Source organism: Lissotriton helveticus, chromosome 11 (genome assembly GCF_964261635.1).
Source record: "Lissotriton helveticus chromosome 11, aLisHel1.1, whole genome shotgun sequence".
NCBI lineage: Eukaryota > Metazoa > Chordata > Amphibia > Caudata > Salamandridae > Lissotriton > Lissotriton helveticus.
Window position 1 is genome coordinate 3,668,034 of NC_136072.1, and position 17,226 is coordinate 3,685,259.

General features: G+C 45.4%; 1 protein-coding gene across 4 annotated transcripts in view; it reads right to left on the reverse strand.

The window, feature by feature from the left end:
* The window catches only part of OPA1 (OPA1 mitochondrial dynamin like GTPase), a 253,853-nt gene that overhangs the window by 110,572 nt on the left and 126,055 nt on the right, over nucleotides 1-17,226 (reverse strand). For all 4 annotated transcript variants that reach the window (XM_078666567.1, XM_078666565.1, XM_078666566.1 and 1 more), the window contains 5 exons: nucleotides 16,515-16,579; nucleotides 15,903-15,979; nucleotides 13,410-13,575; nucleotides 11,641-11,793; nucleotides 4,197-4,305 (listed from right to left, as the gene is read on the reverse strand). In XM_078666567.1, coding sequence (XP_078522693.1) covers nucleotides 4,197-4,305; nucleotides 11,641-11,793; nucleotides 13,410-13,575; nucleotides 15,903-15,979; nucleotides 16,515-16,579 — 570 coding nt within the window. The remainder of the gene's footprint in view (nucleotides 1-4,196; nucleotides 4,306-11,640; nucleotides 11,794-13,409; nucleotides 13,576-15,902; nucleotides 15,980-16,514; nucleotides 16,580-17,226) is intronic.

A 17,226-nucleotide genomic window follows, 5' to 3' on the forward strand; every position in this document is an offset into this window, starting at 1 on the left:
ATAAGGGCGTGAACATAACGACCCATCAGGCAGGTCGCATTTGTGGACTTCAGCGCCATACTGGCGGAGGAGAAAATCTTTTTAGCAGCCTGATCCTGCTTTCTCAACTCCTTTTCAGCTGGAACTTGAGGAAAAGCTCCTGTTGATCGTTTGGAACAGGCAGCCTGTACCACCAAACTCTCAGGTAGAGGGTGAGTGGATAACAATTCTGGATCTTCTGGAGCAGCTCTGTACCTCCTGGCAACAGCTCTAGACACAGCTGGAGTTGATAAGGGTTTCTTCCAAACCTCTAAAATAGGATCTCTAAGGGCATCATTAAAGGGCATCAATGGTTCAGTCACCGATGAGGGAGAGTGAAGAACCTCCGTGAGTAGATTTGACTTGAACTCAGCAGTAGGTAAAGCAATGTTCAACAAATTTGCTGCTTTTTTAATTACAACGTGGTAAGGAGCCACATCTTTAGAGGGTTCGTCTGTTACTGAAACCAAATCCCACTCAGGGGACAGTTCAAGACCACTGGCCACAGAAAGATCCTCATAAGGGTCATCAGGATCCTGTAGCTCACCCTCCTCCAAATACTCCTCACGATAGCTCTCTTCTTCCATCAGCCTCTGGGCTTCGCGCCTCGACCTGTGCTTCACCTTCGAAGCCGTCGGATCCACTGTCGACTCCGCCGAAGCCGGCGCCGAACCAGACGCCGGACGAGGAAGACTTCCACGACGTCGTTCGGGATTCGGCATCAGAGATGATGGAACCGGCGTCGAAGGATTCGGTGTCGTCGACTTCGGCGTCAATGGCTTCAGAGTCGAAGGCCTCGCCGGTGTCGGAAGATGCCAATGCGGCGCCGGAGCCGGCATAAAGGGCGCAGGGGCATAGGTTTGGGGCACACCCAGACCAAATGCCATCGGACCCGTGGGACCAACAGGCATCCCAGAGGGGTACATAGCCCTGGAGTAGATACCATACATCGCATTTAGAAAATGCGACGGATCCTGACCTGGAATCGGGAAGGTTGGATACGAACCCCCAGGTGGATCTCGAGGGCGCGGAGTCGATACGACGTCGACCTCCACTTCAGGCTGGTGCACCGGAGTCGACAGACCTTCGGGCAACGGAGCCTCTCCCCCTCCAACTATCTCCTCCTCACCTTCATCCTCCCGATCCGGAGAATGTGATGGATCGGGAGATGGATTCGCTGTCTGCTTCGGCGAACCAGGCGAATTGGCTTGCGACGCCTCACCTCCGGCGTCATGTTCTTCCGAAGCCGAAGACACCACTTCTTTCTCTACCAGCTTCACCTGCGACTTCGGCTTAGAACCCGAGTCCTTCTTTGAACGATGTCGGGATTCATAAGATCTTTTCCTATGCTTCTTTTTTGAAGACCTCGAAGCATGGGCCGAGGACGAATCCAAACGCGACCTCGAGTGAGATCTTGACCTCGAGCGTCGAGTCCGCGATCTCGATTTCTTCTTCTCCTTACTTCCTTTAAGCTTTGCAACAATAAGCTTAGCTTCTCTCTCCCGGAGGGCCTTAGGAGTCATCTTCTTGCAGGATCGGCAGTCTTCGACGTCGTGGTCGGAGCTAAGACACCATAAACAGCATTCATGCGGATCCGTAATGGACATAGTCTTGCCGCATTCCCCACAGGCCTTAAAACCGGTCTTCTTCGAAGACATGTTGAAAGAGGAGATAAAGGAATACTAACAATGCAAAGTAACAAAGTTACAGTTAAAGCTACGGACGATCCCTAGAAAACCGTTAGCGTCGACGACGCGGAAAAAAGGGAACTGATGTCATCACGCCGACGTGGGCCTATTATAGGCGTCGGTGACGTCAGCGGAGTCGCGAGCGATGCCGTGCCTCTATGACGTCCAAGTCCACGTCGGCGCGAAGCTACGAAAAGAATTTCCGAATGTTGCTGACGCAAGGGGATATTCACAAGGTGAGGAATCCACACGGCAGATGTATCCATCAGAAAGCATTATTTCTGTCTTGCTGTAATTCAGTTGGAGTTTGTTGGCATTCATCCAGTCCCTGATCGCGATCATACATTTATGAAATCTGGAACGAGTGTCAAGAAAATCCAAGCTGCAGGTAATCAACACCTGAGTAACGTCTGCGTAGGACACTGTGGAAAAGCCGAATGATTTTATGATGTTGGCCAGAGGGGTGAGATACAGATTAAAAAGCAGGGGACTTAGAATTGATCCCTGCGGAACTCCTACGGAAAGGGGGATCTTACTGGATTCCAGGGTGTCAACCTTTACGTATGTGTGCCGGTCTGCCAGATAACTCTCAAACCAAGCACGGGCTTTGCCTCTGACACCAATCTCCCACAGTCGTTGATGAAGAATGCTGTGAGAGACGGTGTCAAAGGCATCCGATAGATCCAATAGGATAAGGACAGCAGACTCGCCTCTATCAAGAGTGAGACGAATGTTGTCCACTACCTCCATTACTGCAGTCTCGGTCCCGTGGGCGGCATGAAACCCCGACTGCGAGGGATCAAGGAGCCCCTGTTCTTCAATAAAAGTTGAGACTCGCTTGTTAACCAGATGTTCCAGTACCTTTCCAAAGTAGGGCAGAAGCAGCGAGATCGGCCTGTAATTGGACAGGATAGTGGGGTCACTGTTAGGTTTTTAAAGAATAGGTTTGATCTGAGCCACCTTCCAGCAGCTGGGGAACGAGGCTAGATCAAACGAGGCATTAAAGATGTTGGTGAGGGAGCTGGCCAGTGACGGGAAGATCTTATTACACTTACGCGGAACCAGAGACTCTGTAGGGGAACAAGATTTCACCTTCAAAAGGGTTTCTAACACTTCCGCTGTTGTAGTGGGCTCAAATTCCAGAATGGAAGGGGACTTGATGTGAGCAGGGGTAGAGAGGTGGCAGGGAGGGGCCTCTCCGATTTGAAGGATATCAGGTTTAGGGGCAACAAATGTGGAATAGATCGTCATGATTTTGTATTCGAAGTAAACTGCGAGTGAGTTAACCCACTGTACAGTGGGAAGAAATGCTGAATGCTCCACCTGCGGGGAGGTGAACTCATTTACTATTTTGTATAGTTCTTTGCTCGAGTGAGCGGCTTTATTGATCCTATGGGTGAGGTAGGATTTTGCAGCCTTTATGTTTTTCAGGTAATTAGAGTGGACCCGTGTATAGTTCAGGCGATTTTCAGGCGTTCTGGTCTTTCTCCACAGCCTTTCCGCCGATCTACTGGCGGATTTGTCAGCTTTGAGTTTCTCCGTAAACCAGGGAGATGCTATTGTTTTAACCTTGACTGTGGTTTCAGGTATAATTGTGTCCAGAGTACCCCTAATTGATGCTTCTAGCTGGACTGCCGTTGAATTGATGTTAGTAATACGATGATTAGGGGGTATAAAAGCGGTCGAAAATGCTTCTGAGGTCAGCTTGCGCCAGGGCCGTATTAGTTTGGTGTCTGAGCGATTAAAGGTCCTAGACTTAGTTGGTTGCAGGTCTTGGATTCGTGACTCGACCCCAGACACAGCAGGCACACCTGTTGGGGACCAGTCACAGACATTTGCTAGTGCCAGTGCCTACAGGGCTTAAAACCTGTTGCTTTAGTGGGTGACATCCCTTGCACACTGTAGGAGGTTTGGTGAACGACTGAGGTAAAAGGTCTCAGAGATGAGAGATAGAGCTTCAGATCCAGGTCTGGTGGCGCAGAAAGAGATTAACTGACGTAAGCTAGCGGGAGTGGCGCCTACAAAGGCTCCACATGTCAATTCCGGAGGGGAATGTTGTTGGTGCTGAGCCGCACTGCACCACCCACCGATAGGGTATTTCCAAATCCAGACTGATGCCTAGGGAATATTCAAGAGGTGGGTGATATGCGTCTAGAAGTCTATCTGAAACAAAATGAATTGACTAACTGAAGAATTACCAGACCATACGGTGAAGAAAAAGGAATAAGAAGTCAAAGCCGGGAGAGTTGTTAATCTTCTGTTGCTATGATACAGTATATTAAGTAGTCTTTCTTGAGACATAGCGAGGCACATTTTTTAAATATTTTTTTTAAAAACGCTCCAAATTCTGCCACAAGGTAAGAGGTGATGAAGTAGTTCTTTGGATATCTTGTGTCTTGGTCACTAACGCACTATGTACAAAGACCAATTACTATATACCCTTTCGTGACATTCTCTGACACCAATTGAAAGAATGAAGTGTAAACCTACTGTCCTTGAGGCGAGACTGGAGTGTTTCTTCCATGAAGTGAATGGCTGCGTCCCACTGCTGCTTGTCCGATATAGAGCGGTCTTCTAAGGCGTTGTGCTGAATGACTCTCTGTGGAAGCATAAAACAAAACTGGGTTGATAAGTGGTTTTTGTGAATGAGAATCCAAAAAAGTGAATAAAACAAACAAAGAAAAGTGGCATGAAAAAATAAACATGTAAGTTCAGGTATGAATTGCTGAAAACCACGGTTTAACATCATAAAAAGTTGAAGCAAAGGTAGGTTTTGGAGAAGCTCTGGGGGATGTCGCTGCCAGAAGAATAATTTACTCGCATATCTTAGTAAGCATCAAACAGTGGTCATATGAGAGTCTAACACACAGTGTATCCCATTGTCACTACTCAGTCACTAGTCTTCTTTTCCAATGTGCCAACCTCATGCCCACAGTGAGTGTGGCAGAGTGGTTTATGCACATATACCAACCTCGGACGGCTCTTCACTCAGATTCCACACCTATGATATTGGTTGTAAGAATAATCAGTTTATTTATACAACAATTGTTTGACAGGACTGACTTGCATAAGATTTTACATGTAAACAGAGGGGAGTCTAAGGTCGGATGGACTGGACTGATTGCCCCGGAGTAGACTTCACAATGGGTTACTTGAGAGATTTTGTATTCATTATATCGATGTGAGCATCTTTCTATCACGTGTTATCACACTGAGCACAAATATCTGACAATTTTTATATACAAATGCTTTAGTATAGAAACTGGGGCAGCGCATTGCTGTGCGTTTTGTTTTTTGCACCAGAGTATGTAATTGCTTTTTTTTTAAAGATAAACTTTGGCTTCATAAACATATATGTAAAACAGTACAGATTTACTTACTAGATTAACGCAACCATAAAATAATCGACACGATCTTACATGAATGTAAAAACCTTAATTTAGTGATCATGGTCGAACCATTGTAGTGTAGAGGAATGTACATAACTAATGTTCAGGACTGTGTTACTGGGTTGCCCTGTTTGGGGGTCCTACGAGTATTCACCGCGGTCCGGTTATACCCAACCTCTTTTAGGGCCAGCCTGTAGGTGAACTGTTTTTCACCATACTCTGCGCCGGTGGAGTAGAGATTTCAGCGGGGTGTTCCATGGGGTGAAAATGAGACAATGCCACCGTCTCAAAGACAGAATGAAGTTTTTTTTTAGTTTGATTATCAAGAAGAACATAGGAACTGTCTAGTCAGAAATGTGAAGTGCTTTGTTAATTGTTTCCATAGGTGGGAGTGTTCCTAAGATAATGGGCAGGCGCTGCTGAACAAACGAAGGTTGCAATGAACGACAACCTATTAAGGTCATTTATTTACTAAAATGACTATTACAGAAATGTGTCTGAAATTTATTTTGGGGACTGACTCTGGGGGTTTGTGGGTAACAAATGAATTTGGAGTGCTGGCTCGTCGCATATTTGAGATGCGCAAGTGTGGCCTGTGGAGGTCAACGTTCCTGAGGGGGAGGGGTCAACCTGGTTCACAGTCTGCGATAGTGTGGGAATCCCCACTTCATTTGTCCCCTTGCTCTAAGGGATGTTGAGATGAAGTACGGTTTTATAGAGTGGGAGGGTCAAGCACATAGTTGGGGTCCTTGAATATTAAAATATATTAGGGGGAAATATATGGATTTGATTGTTTGCAAGCATCAGAGAGGTCTCGCCAGAAGCTGGCACGTCACACAGACCATGGGGCTGAACAAGGACTTGCAGCTGTATCAAAATAGAACTGCGACGACTGTCTTTCAAATACACTGTTAGAATTACAGCTTCGCGCACAGATGGAAATGAGGGGGACGAGGCGGCAGGATTTTGAGTCAGTGATAAATGAGGATTCGCAATTGTGCACATTAGATCCATCACATACAAAAGTAATGTACAGAGGGAAAAAGAACTCAAATGCATGGAGGCAGCAAATTATGATTGGGCAGGATGAGGGTATCAAGAGAAGCAAGAAGAACAACGAGTAACACATGGGAGTGGCACTTCTTCAGGTCAAGGAGGGCAGACTAGAGTCCTGCAGCCCATGTAGGGCAGCAAACTGGAAAAGGCTCAAAGGGACCCGACGGGTCGTGAAGCAAGGACAGAATAGGTAGTCGCGTGAACAGAGGAGCACTGTAGGTGGTGTCTAGGCTCAGCGTTGATTATCAAGCAAGGCTGATGAATTTAAAGGGCACCTTTCTTGTGTGCGGAGAGTTGACCAGAATGTTGACTGAAATTGCAGAACAAACAGCTGGGAAACTAGGAGGTTAAACATAATCTGTGTTGGAAGGTTTATGCCTTTCTAAAGGGGTAGAGCGTAGCATAGTGTGAAAGGCAGGTAAGCAGACTGTGTTATTTGTGCAGCGTGAATACAATGTTTTTGATTTCACTTGTGCTCTTGTAAAGGACTCTAATGTCCTCCATCCTTGTCCCTGCCATATATTTTTTTTAAAGAAAGAAATGTGGCTGCTACACTTACCGGTCAGATTGGGACCTCTCTTCTGTCCTCATGTGAGGGCAGGGCATTAACATAGTCGAATGGGTTTGTATCAGGAACATTGGATGAAGGAAAGTGTAGCATCTATGGTATGGCACAGTTCAACGAAGTACCCAACATAAAGCAGTGAAAGGCGACCAGTAAGTGAGGCTTAATTACTAGTGTAGATGACTGGTTAGGGGGGGAAGGCGACGGAGACGCGAGGGACTCAGTGAAAGGTGAAAGAAAAGGGTCAAAGGTGGTAATTCCGCTCCTAAAAGAGAAATACCACAGGTGGCAGGGAAGGGTGTTGTGCTGAAGAAACAGTGACCGGGGACAGAGTGATCCCTATAAAATGCAGCAGTGATTCAAATGAAGATGATATTGAAGGAGAGAGGGCTATGATCGGTGTGATGCTGAAATGTGTGTGGGGGGGGGTGCTACATCTGAAGTGCACATGAAAATGCAGCAGGGAAGAGGCCTGTAGAACAGAGAGGAAGAGGGTTACCGCTTTGAACATTAGTTTCAAAAGGGCTTTGGAAAAACACAACAGAGGAGATGGTCGGCGAGCGTGGAGGGGTCAGCTTTCATTTCCTGGAGAAACAACATGGTCCACTTTATAACTCATCCAAAGGTTCAAGCTTTCTTGTTGGATACTTTATTTCAATCTAAGGAAATCACATTTCACTAAGGAAGGCCTTGCAAAGATCAGGCAGGAGGACTCTTCAGAACTGCTTGGAGCCCTGAAACTCACTCTCCTGAAGAGCTGTTCTGTAAAAGAGGCGTTTACCCCTACAAATAACCGTGAATAATTTAATCAGACTTCAGATGGATAGGCCTGCCCACCAAGAAACCCATAAATGCCCAGAGGCTTGGCTCAAGTATGGTGTCCCGCGATGACGAAAGGGATTCTCCCAAACTCAACGCATAGGCACACATCAAGAACACTACTGCCACCTATCCTGTCAGGGTGCAAGGTAACGGAGCCTCGGAAGAAGGGAGAGATAAGAGAGGCCCAGGTGTGATATAGAGGGAAACTGAGACTTTTTGATTTGCCAGGAATTCACCAAAACACGTTCTACCTTTCACACAGCATTTAGATTGTGTAATTGCCATTGGAAGGTGCAAAACAGATAGAATGCTTCAGCAGTGTGTTCTGTCAGGACCAGAAACCCAGTACCACTCATACAAACAAGAACCAGAGGTCCACAAACTAAGCAACTGCAAGACCTCTTTTAAAAACTTCTAGCTCCCAACAACCGATAGGTGTCTTACATACTAATGAATTGGTTATTTGTTTAATTATGTGTCACTCTATCCCCGCCTGCACTCAAGGTAGAATATACAAACTATGTTGTACATTGCACCGTACCCAAACATAGTACCGTGAGGAGTTGCCATGAGGGAGCGTACTCAATGTACTAGAAAACTTCGCACAACTTAGACATGTACTATTTTTTTAATATAGGACTAATGTACATAGTTTTTATGATGATATATTCTAATGTTTTCTCTTTTTATTAAAAATGTATTGTATTGTTCTTTTTATGTGCTTTCATGGCCTGTACGGTCGGAATAAAGCTTTTCACTGAAAGAAAAATAAAAGTTGGCGTTCCTTTCCCCCATAACACCTCTGTTGGAGAACGGATACTTTACCCCGGGCCTACAATGGGGAGTATTTGTGGCTTGGCATCGGACTCCATGCCGTGCCGATAGACATATCTTTCATGAAGAGGGAATCTTCTCCTTCATACAGTTGCGTCAACAATATAACTTGCCGGAGACTGAAAGGCTTTTATATCTCCAGGTGCGACATAGGTTGCCACACCCCTCTAACCTCCCCACAGGTAGTAGACACCTCAGTAGATACAAGAAGTGACTGGTTACAAAAACCACAGATAAGTGATTGATTTCCGAACTCTATGTACTATTGCACCACCCTGTCTCCTCATAGTCTATACCCAGCCAACGGCGTTGGGCAAAAGAGCTTGGGCTAACTCCTGAAGAATGGGGAGAGATCTACTATAGAACCCGAGAAACAGCTCGGAACACATCCAGTATAGAAGACGGCCAATGAAATAGCCAGTATTGGTACCTAACCCCAGTACGTCTCAACAAGGGCAACCCAGAGACCAGTGCTTGCTGTGGACGCAGATGCAGCTCAGCAGGCACACTTCTACATCTACGCTGGGAATGTCCGAAGCTCACAGCTTATTGGGCCCGGATCTTGGATGAGGTAGATATGCATTCCGATATTCAGATTCCCCACGTATACAGACCTAGGTCTACATAACCCATTAACTTACCCACTCGTATCCCGCAACGGAAGACAGAAGGGTCTGGGGCTAGGAGCAGCCCCCCAGAAAACAGTCATTGGGGGACCTCAATTACTCCCACACACTTAGGTTGGCTCCACAGACTACGGTACATCGTTGGGATGGAAAGGATGTCTGCTACTCTCACGACTTCTAAGACCTCTTTCCGTGAGATATGGCACCCGTTCCTTGTGCTCCTATCCACTAAATTTAGAGAACTTACATGTCGTAAATATCTACGAATCCTCCGGCTCTCTGAAACAGACTAGGTCTCAGCACAACTATAGAGTTGGAGATGCAGACACTTCCCCACAGCAGACACTTCCTGCATCTTCTTCAGAGTACTGGGGGAGGGGGGAGGGAGGCGTTTTTGGGTTAGTTCTTAGTTTACTTTAGATTTGTATTTAAAACCCACATGACAAGTGATGCGACTCATGACCGTGATTCATATGTACATTGGGGGAATGAGAAAGGTCGATTATATGATGTACTTAAATGTTTTTGATTCATGTGAACAAAAGATTTAAACCATAAAATAAAAGTTGCTATCATCCTGGAGCATTGGAGGACACACCTGGAAACTATAGTAAAAGCATGAAACCGCCTCTAGTTTAGCATAGCCACACAACAAAGTGAAACATGTGTTCCTAAAATTATAAAAAATCCAGCGGGTGCTAAAAACTCAAATTCCTCTGCCAACCCTTTCCAGACTAATCTGAAATCTAAAGGGCCACTACAGCCTGAGGGATTGGAGATGAGGGCGCCTATCAGACCCGCTTCAACCACAAGCCTGTCGGATGCACCAGGGCGATGCTCAGACCCGCTTCGACCACAAGCCTGTCGGATGCACCAGGGCGATGCTCAGACCCGCTTCGACCACAAGCCTGTCGGAGGCACCAGGGCGATGCTCAGACCCGCTTCGACCACAAGCCTGTCGGAGGCACCAGGGCGATGCTCAGCCCTCGAGACAGATGGACTGAGCTTTGCATGTACTCATTAATAGTCATCGATGGCCCGAGTGATGATGACCATCAGTCTGGTCAGTCAAGGGGATGCGAACACCCCGATGACAGCAGCTGCACCTTTTCTCGCTCAGTCTACAGTAGGTTCCTGCTCACAAAACCTACCATACTAAACTGGCACGAGCTGCTCCTTCAGTCTGAGAAGTAAGAGATCAGATGAACAAGTGACCAACGGTAACACTTTCTGGTGGATACTCCATGTAACTGTAGATTCCTCGCATGACATTACCTCCCAGGGTCCAGATTGGATCCAGAAAGCTTTCACCAGCAATGCTCCTGCACGTCTTCAAGGTCAAGAGATGCAGCGAGCAGCTCTGCATCAGTTCAAGGTACGCACGACACACATGAAGACCAAACTAAGATCCCACTGTAGTATCACAAAATGTTTAAGAGGAAACGTGTGTCAAACCTTTATGAACTTCATCACAAAAGGTGGATTAAAAAAGAATTGGTTGTCCAGCACACGCATGAAGGACAAAAGGGCTGACAAATACCTCCTCATAGTGCCCACTGCAAGATTATAGTGGGACAAAGACAAACACGAAAGAACATATGAAACCTCGGCTTGAAAGGGGTCAGCCTTCCAGGCACCACACCAAGCCACACACTTGTCCCATCACCCTCATAGGTGGAGCTCGCAGAAGGGCACGTGGCAGTGACGATATCCACCACTTCAATTAGCAGATCAGACGCAGTTATCTGCCTCCCCTGAATCTTCATACATGGAGGGGTGGATTGCAAACATTTGAGTAAAGGAGCCTGACCTACTGTTGAGACAAAAAAAACGTCCAAAGCATCAAAGTGGAGCAGAAATGTTCTGCAACCACTTGTATGAGGTCTGAACAGAAATGGTTTGTCTCGCTACACGTATGAGTCCGTCCTCCCAGGAAACCATCTACAGTACTAGGGCTTCTCCGTTTACTCTTTGTTTGCCTGGCGATGAAAGGCACGTCTTCCACACAGTGGACTTCGTAAACTTGGAACTTATTCAGACATGAGACAGATTGTAAAATCTTACTGTACATTTTTCTTTGAAAATTAAAATTTCAAGACTGAACACATACATTTGAAAAAATAGCACTTTGTGCAGCGAGAAATAAAGGGACAACAAAAAGACATCCATATACGTGACACCTAGGAAGCAAAACAAGAGTAATATTCAAAGAAAGTGTTTTCAGTTCTCATCTAGAAACACAAAGGCTAATGAGAGGGAGTCAGAGTATGTGCTGGTTAATTACCAAGATACAACCGGATATTGCGAGATGAATTTGAGGTTGAGGTCGAGCTCGTATATAAATCCCAGTGAAAAGGAAATCGCATCTTTCCATGATACACAGGAAGGGGAAAGTCATGCACTACCCACACTACTCCGGAACTGCGAGTGCCTAACTGGGTAACACAGTTAGGTGACCTCTACCTCTTACTGAACACCGTACCCTGACGTTGGTTGAACTTCTAATTGGAGGATAAGTTCTGGCTGATTCAGTGCCATGTATCAAAAGTTAACCGTAGAGCGCCGATGGCACCAGCGAGTAATAACCTCCAACTTAAGACATGGAACTGGAGAGGTCGGAAACCCCACAAACTTGTCTTTACCAGGCTGTCTTCAGCTTGTTCGTTCCACTTGTGACGTTTGATGCTTTCTTCCTTGACAGCTTGCTTCAGTTTGTCGAAAATGTCATCGTGCTCCTTGCCTTTCTGCTCGGTCATGAAACGAGAAAACTCCTCCTGCAGGGTGTCCCATGCGACCTATGCAGTCAAATAAAAGATATTCTGTCATAAATGCTGCCTGTCAAAGAAACAGGAAAAATATTCAGTTTATTGCATTAAACAAAGGATTGGCTATTTACTCTGCTAAAACATTTCCAAATGGATTTACTAATCTGGGTCCCCCAAGGATGGCTAGAGCCCACGTGCGGTCACAAAATCCTCAAGAGACTATTACAATCCCTCACCAATCAGGACTGTGGTTATTACATAATTTAATCACTTAATATCCATACACTGCCAGTTAACTGGTGTCAGACATTGGACATGATGCAGCAGCAACAGATTGAGAAAAAAAGCATCATGGCATTCACCACAGCAGATCAAGAAATCAAACAGTGAGCACATTCACCAACAAGATTCTGCATGAGTGAAGGTGACAGCGATTCAGCGTAGATCGCAGAAGGATACATACAGAGGCGCAAGCAATGAGAGGAGGACATGTGGAGAAGAATTTGTGAAAACCTGTTCAGATTTCTCAGGAGAGAAGGCCACAAGATCTGAACACTAACGACCAGGGAAGTGACAAGTCTACAGAGATGAACAAGTGAGATGGAAAAACCTATTTTTAGAACATTGGGAAAGCGGTAACGTCTGAAAACTGAAGTATCAATAATAAACCAATAAATAAAGAAAGAAGATAGGAAGCCAGGAACTTCTGCCCACAGAATGACTGCACAGAATTTAAAACCCGCAGACTGCCTGCCCAGAAGCCTCTTTCCACAGACTTCCTGCCATCAGTGCCTGCCAAAAGAATGCCTTACCAGAAACACTGGCTCACACAATGCCGGCCCAGGAGCTTCTGCCCAGAGATTGACTCTCGGTCAGTTACTGCCCACAACTGCCTGTTCATCAGTTACTGCCCACAACTGCCTGTTCATCAGTTACTGCCCACAACTGCCTGTTCATCAGTTACTGCCCACAGAATGCCTGTTCATCAGTTACTGCCCACAGAATGCCTGTTCATCAGTTACTGCCCACAGAATGCCTGTTCATCAGTTACTGCCCACAACTGCCTGTTCATCAGTTACTGCCCACAACTGCCTGTTCATCAGTTACTGCCCATGGAAAGATTGTTCCTTATTGAGGGTCATCATCTTTTTGTGTTCAAGCCAAAAGACTTGGGTTGATAGGGGGATGAGTGCAATAGAAAAGAAAAAAATTCTTAGATACATGTACAGAAGGGTTCTACCAATAGAAGCCAAGTGGGCACAAGCGGGAAAGCAAACTACACCACCAGCAACTAGATGTTTCTATTTACTGCGTACACTGGTAGCGAAGAGTTTGAAGCACAGTTCAAAGGCAGCGCAGCAGGACATTGATAAACATAATGCATGCTGAAGCTCCGAATGCCGCTGCCTCGTCAACACTCCACGTTCCCCAGAGGAATCATTACATACAAGTGAAAGGTCTGCACTCATCTAAGAGGAAGGGTGCTGCCAGTTGTTTAAAAAATACAGAAAAAGTTACATAACATTGGGCATGTTGCAGAGGTTAACAGACTTATAACAGCGATGCATTAAGATATATATCCGATGCAGTCTTGGGGGCATGTGGTATGAACCAGATGAAAGTAAAATAAGACATTCAAGCCCCACCTCGACTGCCTTGTGAGGAAGCTGCTTGTCTGTCCATTGCTTCAGCTTGATATCCACGGTGGTGTTGAAGGTCCCGGCATTCACGGTCTGTGCTGCGGGAAGGTAGATGTTCTCGATCACGTGGGTGGAGACGCGCTCCCACAGGGTTCTCTGAAGGATTGCCTCCCTGTGATCAGGAAAGAAGAACAGATCTCCTGTCTATCGTTACAAGAAACTAAGAATTCAACACGGAATAAAACAAATATCAGCAACACAAACACGCGAAACAGATTCAGCAATATATTCTTTCCTGTAGCCTTCGCTCCTGACAAAGAAGTTGGAGACTGTGTTCATATGACACAGTCAACAAAGGTACTGAAAACTCACAACTCTAAAGTTTTAATAAGAACACAGTAATCTAACAACATGGTGGCCATGTAAATAAACTATCAGGGAACCTACGAAAGATGTTGGCAGTTTTAGAGGCTTTCTCTGGTAGAAGTTTCAAGTGCATCATCATCTTTCAGACGGCCTGCATATCTACTGAGCTCTTCATCAGGACAGGCGTTCAGGGACTCCACCGCTGCCAACAGAATATGTGCACCCACGCATCACCATTGGACCAACTTTTCGATCAGCACATGGCGGGATAACTGGGGGATCATTTTATGATCCTTGGAATGGTAGAGCCCCTTCACGCTTACATATCACCCCCATCTCGTCTGCCTCCCCAACAAGATGTAACCAGTGATGCCAGCGACGCCAGCATGGACCTGCAGAGATAGCTCTCACACCCACTGTCGGTGACTATTCTCTTACCTTGGACTAACAGAAAGGAGGCATACATCTACACGTAACTTGTGTGGCACTGTTGTCCTCCGCACAGCAATGGTTATGCTCTTAAAGCCCCTAAGCATATAAGCAAGTTGGAACTGTGATAGACTGGGCCGTACTGACAGCTGCAATCCTCTTGGGTAAGAAGTTTGGGCAGGTGCGAAGAACCAGCTTAGACGAATAGAACCTGTGAAGGTTGGGCGAACCGAAAGGACACAAAGTTCTCAGACCCTGAACATAGAAGTCATTGCCACCAACAGAACTGTCTTTAGAGTTAGAAACTGAACCAGGACGTGTGTCCGCTCAAATGGAAATGGGATGAAGAAAGGCAAACAAAGGTTCAAATCCCATTGAGCCACAATGAAAGGAGTGACGGGGAACAAGTAAAGCAAGGGCGGCCGCTGCCAAGTAGCCTTTAACCACAGCCCCTCCCAGACCCTAATGTGCAAGTATAGGACAATGGGTTAGTAATTGAGCGAGGTAAGTACCCACCTCAAGTAATAATCACGATCCTTGCAAGGATCACTAAATTAACCTGAGCTCAACCCCCCCAGAAACTAGGCCACAGACCAGGCAGGCGTAACTTAGAGGCAATGTGTACAGTTGTTATGCAGCACAAACACAGTAATAAAGTTGAAATGCATAACAATAACAGATCTTAAAGGAGTGAGAAAAATTGATTACAAGTTCATAAACAAAATTATACCAAAATTACTAAAACGCAATAAGTGGAACCAGAGATAGGATTTTTTTCAAGTTTTAAGTATAAATAGCACAAAGAAGCACAAAGTGCAAATGACAGTCAGTGGTCATGGCAGAACAGGACCTAGGCGCTATTTGACACTGATCGCATTGGAGGGATGGACGGACACACTATATAGATTTGAGTTGGTCAAAGATTTTACCTTCTGGCTTTAGTCCTTTAAGTCCCAATTCACCTCTGGAGCACACTTTGGAAGGTAGCCATGCACTCCACAGAATACGTATAATAATAATCGAGCCCAGGCATATCCTTAAGGGATACCAGCACGTTGTCGGAGAATCCTGTAGCGTACCATCCAGGTGTGACGGCAAATCACTACACTAGTGCCCACAGCGCGACCCACACAGTCTGCAGTGTCGAACCGGACTACATATAAAGTCAGTGACTGTCACTGTCTAAGAAGAATTCAGAATACTTAAGTCCCAGTTCCTCCACTATGTCCAACAGAGACATGCACTCATACCTTACATCAGTGTTGCTGAAGAGATACCTGAATTTAACCCACTTGAAATAAAAATCGCTAGGTCTCTGCTTCTAGACAAGAAGATATCCTGTATTGATAGGACTCTCGTCATATGCACCATGACTCTTTCCCGCAGCTTAAGGTTGGCTTGGAGGTGAATCTTTTGGGGTGAGAGGCCTGCACACGAAGCAAACTGGCTGATCACTTTAACAGCTCCGAGAGAAATAGCTCGATACACTCGCCTTCAAAATAATCCAATTTGAGTACCTACACCACGTACAGTACACAAGGGAAAGGCTGTGCATATGGAGAGAGAACAAGCATCTAGACATGTCCATTGGATACAGTTAGCCTCAGTCTTGAAAAGGGCTAAGACGTTTGAGTAACTTAATATTAGCAAATGATTAAGAGCATGCACATCCATTCGAGTATTTCATGGTTAGCAGATAATTACCAGTGTTTTGGTGTCACTTGGCTCAAACTGATGACCTCATCCAGGATTTCATTCTTGGCCTTTTCAAACAATTCATTCTGCAAGAAAAGAAATCATAAAATCATATACAGGTCTTGTGTGAGATTTCCAACCAACTCATTCTTCGAAAAAAAGAAAACAAATTTGTGTGTGCATGGTGATAGCGAAAGTTGTTGTATACATCATTTTCATCACAGTCAGGACGGCCACAAACGCCATCATTTCTATAAACAACTTAGCATGAAGGTTCTTTGCAGAGGAGAACCTATGAACTAGGTTTCTGTGCAAACACAGCATAATGTCATAACTAAAACTATTATCGTCTTCCCATCAATTGCAATCATTTAAACTTGTGTTTTCCTTGGGTCAGAGGGGCTTTCTTCTAACAGGGTGATCCACCTTCCTTTGTGCCTCTTTAAGTTGTTTCTTTTGTGTTTCGGCCACCAGCATTCTTTTATCACAACCCAAGCCCTCCCAATAAGTTAGCCAGTATGTACCCTTGCGTTTCACCAAACAATATTTTGAACCTTTCCCATGAAACGTGAAAGAGCAGTAAAAAGAAGAAAACTGGAGAAAGGAAGACAAGAATATTACCCTGTCGAGTTCTCGCAGTCGGGGATAGTTGTTCTTCCATTCAGTCTCCAGATTAAAGCGTGTCGCTGGAAGAAAAGGACAGAGAGTAACGGAACATGGTTGAAACAACATGGTCGTTAAGCCACTGAAATGTTAATCAACTTGATGTGCTTAACTGGCTCAGCACAGTCAATGCAATAAAAACTGTAACACACACATAGACCTCTGAAACGAAGAATGAAAGAGCAAACTTGCACAGACCTCTAAAACGAAGAATGAAAGAGAAAGGTTTGAGTTAGCCAAAACCCTGTCAACGACACGGGGGTTAATGGGCCTTACAACTGGGAATAAACCTAAAATAGCTTCCCTTCATACGTAAAAAAAAGGCAAATATAAAGAGCAAAACCTGGATAAATCACAAATTGGTACTCAGCTTCAAAACAAAATACAGGAGCAGAAATGTCACTAAAACAGACAACTGTTTGCGAAGTGCTCCTGTAGTTACAGACATCTTGAGAACATCTGTTATTGGCTTACAGATCAGTGCCCGTGCAAAGGAACACCGTTGTAATAAAGTGCATCCACAGAGACACAATAATGAGGATTCCTGTGGTAGTTGCTTCAAGATGGCTTGATTTGCTCAAATCTGCAGATAACACCTCACCTACCGGACAGGATATGACTCCCAGCAGTCAGGCTCTCATCTAATTCCATAGCTCCCAAGCTTCTCAAA